General features: G+C 40.8%; 1 protein-coding gene across 1 annotated transcript; it reads right to left on the bottom strand.

The window, feature by feature from the left end:
* Window positions 1-1,549: 1,549 nt before the first annotated feature.
* Window positions 1,550-3,511, bottom strand: LOC109761100 (uncharacterized). The gene is made up of 3 exons (XM_020319891.2): window positions 3,380-3,511; window positions 3,128-3,271; window positions 1,550-3,021 (listed from the first exon to the last, which is right to left on the bottom strand). The coding sequence occupies exons 1-3, from the start codon at window positions 3,509-3,511 to the stop codon at window positions 2,875-2,877; spliced, it is 423 nt and encodes a 140-aa protein (XP_020175480.1). The 3' UTR covers window positions 1,550-2,874.
* Between the last annotated feature and the right edge of the window lie 2,091 nt (window positions 3,512-5,602).

Raw genomic sequence — 5,602 nt, 5'->3', positions numbered from 1 at the left:
ATTAATCTAAACACTTTACGAATAATATATGGCTTCAAACTAGTAACAGCTTAATGTATAAGGTAGCGGAGCAACAACTGTAAAAACTACATCGAAACACTAATTACTATAAGGAGAAGGCTTGCATAGGAGCATGTAGAAAGAAACTAAAAATATTGACATACAACAATTTGGTCTCATTCATACATGTCAATTAATAACATACTACTTGCAAAACACGTTATTTTGAAATTATATGGACCGAGAGGTGGTTGTCTTGTAAGTAAATGATGTAGAAAATATCATAGCAAGAGTTGTTGAAACGACATGCATGCATGGTGCACATTCAACATCGCAAACATTGTGGATGACATGTATTGCTGGACCACATGCCACAGAAAGGACACTCGACCCATACGTCTCCTAAATAGATTCTATGTTGAGAACTCAAACTAAACGAATCACATTGTATGTTTTGCGGCCATTCATATCCAAACACGCGACAACCATGATGGATCCAAATATGGTGCTTACTTGGAAATTCTTGTTGGAAAAACTGTGTGATCAATGTCTCTCAATCTTTATTATTGTTCCACAGAAATTACTATATGTTTTGAGATATTTGGTACCAATAGTATATAGAATCAAAGTAGTACCCCCTTAACGTATAAGGTAGTAGTGCAACTGATATGATAACATTGTGATGCAGCCATTTTCTGAGTCGTTGTTAGTGTTCCGTAGCATGCCATGGCTAGCCTACTGGTCTTGAAACAAAAAATAATGCCAAAAGAAAAGCCTGTCGCTTTTATGAAGTAAAAAAATGAAACAATTATGGTGGCTCGAGTTCAGTAAAACTTACATAAAATTAATCACACAATACGGATAATGGATACATATTAGAATTAATATACAAATATGGCGCAATTCATACTGCTCAGTTTTAGCCCAATTTTGTGTTGTTTTTCAGACATCTTTTCTGTAGGCTCCTGCCAGCTATTATGTCAACTCTATTAGATTGTTGTTTATTGTAATATGGTGTCGAGACCCAATTTGTACCATGAGCATGAAAAGGCGGCCTGCTATGCATGTGTTTGTTGTCTTTTCCATGGGCTGCTGCCGACGATCATGTCAAATCAAGCCAGCAATTTTCTTATTGGTTCTATGGTATTCATTATTGTTGATGTTATATCAAAAAAAGTTTGTACAAGCAACACTACTTAGAAACAGTTCCCAGATTCACCAATCACTTTATTTAGATAGGCTACCAGATTCTTTTTCAAACAATCACTATATCTCACGAAATACGGTTATTACCAACAATTTATAGCTTCAAAACAATGCTGCGTTAATGTATACAGTAATGGTGCAACTACTTAACAAATACATTTAAAAAATAATACTATAAGGATTATGTGAATGCCTGCAACGAATATATAATTTTGCAGGTTTATACTTGAAATACTGTTGGCACTTGGCAGCATATATGTCCATATAGGGTTGTGCTGCGAGCCAGATTTTCTCTTCATAATAACTGAAACGAAATGTTTTCTTCAGAAAGCTTATTGATAAGTAGTTTGCCTTTGGCTGCAAGGAAATTACCTAACGTTGCGTGGAGCCAGCCGGAGACCGGAACGGTTGGAATATTATTGTTCTCATTTGTCGGCTCGCTGTTGTGCGTCTTGGAATCGACTAACGCCTGGAAACTTTTAGGCGCCTCAAACGCATGCATAATATATTCAAGAAGTTTAATGTGCAGTATTGTTTCAAATTACACGATGTCATACTTAAGAACTCTTAGAAAAAGAATGAGAACAGACGAAAATTAAAAGCCATCCTGACTTCTTTTTATAGGAGAAACCGAGTTTGAACCCAGGTCGGCAACATGCAACCTTTTTGTTGTCTACCGTTGTGCCAAGGCTGACTTCTCACTTATAAGGTCTTGAGGATCTCGAAGTTCCCTTTCTTCTCTAAGTGTAACCGTTCTTAATAAACAGGAGTTTTTTTTTCTTCTTTTTTTCGAAAAGGAGGCGTGCCCCCGCCCTTAATAGACAGGAGTTAAGATTATTATCAAGTAAATCGCTTTTCACACTTTCAATCATCATGTAGATGAGTAGGTCATCATGCCATATAGTCCTCTTTTTACACCACACACTCTTTTATTTACCAAAATTGTACAGCTCATATACCGGCAAAACAGTTTGCCCCGCGATGCGCTGCTCACTGTCTGATCAGACTCCATGCTGGGGATGGATCACAGCGACACCTGGTCCATGATTGGTCGTCCGCGGTCGATGTCCATTATTTATTATCACATACTTTGTTATACATTGCACTAATATAGGAGAAAATCCATTCTACTGCCAACGTAATCACGAATGGTGGATCCATGCACGGTAGGATGACTTTTATTCTACTGCGGATGGAGTATCCCGAGCATGGATTCACCGTCCGTGGCTGATTTGAGATTCATGCTACTTTTTTGATTATTTTTATAATTTATCCGTTTCAAAGCATTACGTTGGCGCCTTTTCTCGTTCCAAAATGTATCTTAATATTTCACTGTGTGTCATCGTGTATCAGCAAAGCTGATAAAAAAAAAAGTGCATTCTCTCTTTTATTGACACACAATGAAACATGATGATACACGTTGAAACAAGAAAAAACAAACGAAACATTTTGAAACGAGATAAAATTTTGACAACAACCAGAAAATATATAACATGGATCTCAAAGCAATCACGAACGACGACGGATTGATGCATGGAATATTCCGTGCCTGGTAGAATATCAACATAGCTGTCTAGCAAAGACAACCGTTTTATGATGTTTAAAAAAGAAGAAAAAACACAACCGTCGTATGTGTAACATGTAGCTCTTCCGGGATGGGAAGGACCCTCAGAGTTTACTGGAGACGTTGGCGAGATACTTGGTGTGGCGGCCGTGCGCGAGCACCTGGTCGGTGTCCTTCCTCCTCACCTCCACGGTCACGCACCCCGTCTTGTCGCCCATGCCGAGGACCCGAGCCTCGATCTCGATCTCCTCCTGCGTGGATGCAGCATGCCTCTGTTTGTTAGTCCCAAGTCCCAACTCACAAGGAAGATTATGCTAGTACACATGACACGCGGGAAGACATATACTCGTATCGTACGTTTGCACGGGCGGCGCCCAGGTAGGAGACGGTGATATCCAGCGAGACCCCCGTCACCGGCGAGCCGCCCGCGAAGATCACCGCAGAGCCCACCAGGTCCACCAGCGACGCCACCGCGCCTCCATGCATACGGTTGCTGGCGCTCTTCGATTGCGCCGGACGTACAAGCACAGACAGGGTATAGACGATTTTCAGTTCAACGCTCCTGCATACAGTACTCCCGTGAGCACGGCCGTGCCTAGGACTACGTACCGACGTGAGGCGAGGAGGGGCCATGAAGGAGCAGAGGAGGCGGCCGGGTACGATGGCCTCAACCCGGAGGCCGGCTACGGTGAAGGCGTCGTACAGCCGGTGGCCCAAGGAACGGTCGTGCCACCTCTCCATCCTTGCTCTTGTTGCCGCCTTCGAGCTTCGCCATCCGCAGGCTTTCTAGATACTAGTGGACCCGTTGCGCCAAATGGCGCAGAGGCACGCTAAAGCCATGTTCGCGATGAAAAAAATCCATGGTTTAATCCGCATCTAATAGAAAACACGGTGACCTGTTGCGTCAAATGGTGTAGAGGCCCGCTAAACCAATGTTCGCGATGAAAACAGTTGCCTTTAGTAAATGACACGCGATGTATATACTCATTGTAGTTTCGTAGTGAGTCAATTACACCGGTGGTGCTTGAACTTGGCGTAAACGATCACTTTAGTACTAGAACTTGTGGCATACATTGAACTGGTGCAATAACTTGGCTCGGTTGTGCAAATACGGTCCTAATCGCGTATGGATAGGAAATCAACGCTGACTTGGCATGCCAGCGTGGCATGGGGCCCGCTGTCAGCGACTTGAAGCGTGTGGCCTGTTTTCTTGGCAACAAAAACCCCTCAAAAAAATTATTTCTCACAAAAAAGACCATGTTCACGTGGTAGATGTTTTTTTCTTTTTGTTGTATGACAAGTAGGTCCTGACGTGAAAACTAAAAGAAAAAAGCTTAGACCTCTACATTCGAACACGCCAACTACTGCTAGGACGCACACCCTCATAGCCACGGCAACATCTGCTCCCGGATGTTCAACAAGTATAACAGTCGGTAATGTAGTATATAAGGGTATTTGGAAAAAGAAAAGTAGTATAAAGATGATGCATGTGGGGCTTAAATTGGCTGCAGATAGTGCGGCCCATTTTACACGCGCTAGTTCTTTTTGAAATAATTGTAAAACATAAGTAATAAAAATAAAGTTCAAAACATTTATGTGTGATAAATATTATACATACAAAAGATGATTAGTACATAAAAGTTTTTAAACAGACATGTATCATATAAATTGTTTAGTAAATGCGGGCACTTAAAATGTTTAATGAATAAAAAAAGTATAGAGTTGCAGCTATATTTAAATTATTCAAACTGATGAATATAAAAATTTACTAAATATTTATGAATATTCACTTCTGACTTATATTCAAAACAATTATCTAATTTAAATATTAGCACGACTGAATATTCGTATTAACATTTTAAATCTTAAACTACCTATTTTTTAATTATACAAACATCGAATTATACAAATATGCGTACGATTATTGAAATGTTTGTACAATTGAAAGAACATTTATGAATTGTAATGCTAAAAATATTTATATTTCTTATTATACAAATATTTTTATAATTTCACAAATATTATTATACATATATATGTATATTTTTAAAATTATATGTTAACATTTTAGAAAAGTACTTTATTTTGTTTATATGTATAATAATATTTATACTTCTTGAAAATTGAAAGATTTTTTTTATTAATGAGATTAGAATTTACATACCTACAAATATCTAAATAAAACAAACAGGAGAAATGGGCCGTACTGACGGCAGTCCATTTCAGCCCCACAAGCGCCTCTATTCGACTACATTAACCTAAGCTGTTTACCATGGCACATCTGTGGCGGCTGCGTCCCCTCTCGTTAGGGTTTCTCTACTCTCGGCGATGGAGGCGTCCTTCCCGTAGAGATCTTATCTACCCTGCCCTTCCAAAACCGCCGGCGATTGCTGGGCCTCCTCGGGGGTCTCGGCTTCGGTGGGAATTGAGTAACGGAGTTAGGGATCATACCGCTCGCGGCTCAAACAACCTCGGGCAAGAGAATCATGGAGGAGACTGCGTCGAGTTTAGGCATGGCCAATTCTGATCTGGAAGCAATGATGGCAGAGCTGGGGCTGAAAGAGGATGAACTCCAGGATGTGGTGGTGGACGAAGGCGATCTGCCGGAGGAGGCAACTCGGCGGATGGCGATTGCTAGGGTTCACATCGAAAAACCCTACAGCCAGTATTGGTTCTATAGGAATATGAGAGTGGCCTGGGACTTGGCATAGGAGGTAAAGATCAGGCCGCTCGAGGAGAATCTCTACTCGATGCAATTTTTATGTCTCGGTGATTGGGAAAGAGTGATGGAGGAGGGACCATGGTCCTTTAATTAAGGGGAAGGCAGTGGTA

Source organism: Aegilops tauschii, chromosome 5 (assembly GCF_002575655.3).
Source record: "Aegilops tauschii subsp. strangulata cultivar AL8/78 chromosome 5, Aet v6.0, whole genome shotgun sequence".
Lineage (NCBI taxonomy): Eukaryota > Viridiplantae > Streptophyta > Magnoliopsida > Poales > Poaceae > Aegilops > Aegilops tauschii.
Note: the sequence above shows the minus strand (reverse complement) of the source record. Positions and strands in the feature narration are given on the sequence as shown.

What these genes read in the sequence shown, in the direction of transcription:
- LOC109761100 (XM_020319891.2), bottom strand. Translation starts at nt 3,511, where the DNA reads ATGGAGAGGTGGCACGACCGTTCCTTGGGCCACCGGCTGTACGACGCC. An exon ending in CCCCTCCTCGCCTCACGTCG is followed by an intron (nt 3,272 to 3,379) that starts GTACGTAGTCCT and finishes GCGCAATCGAAG; the next exon opens with AGCGCCAGCAACCGTATGCA. An exon ending in TGGGCGCCGCCCGTGCAAAC is followed by an intron (nt 3,022 to 3,127) that starts GTACGATACGAG and finishes GCATCCACGCAG; the next exon opens with GAGGAGATCGAGATCGAGGC.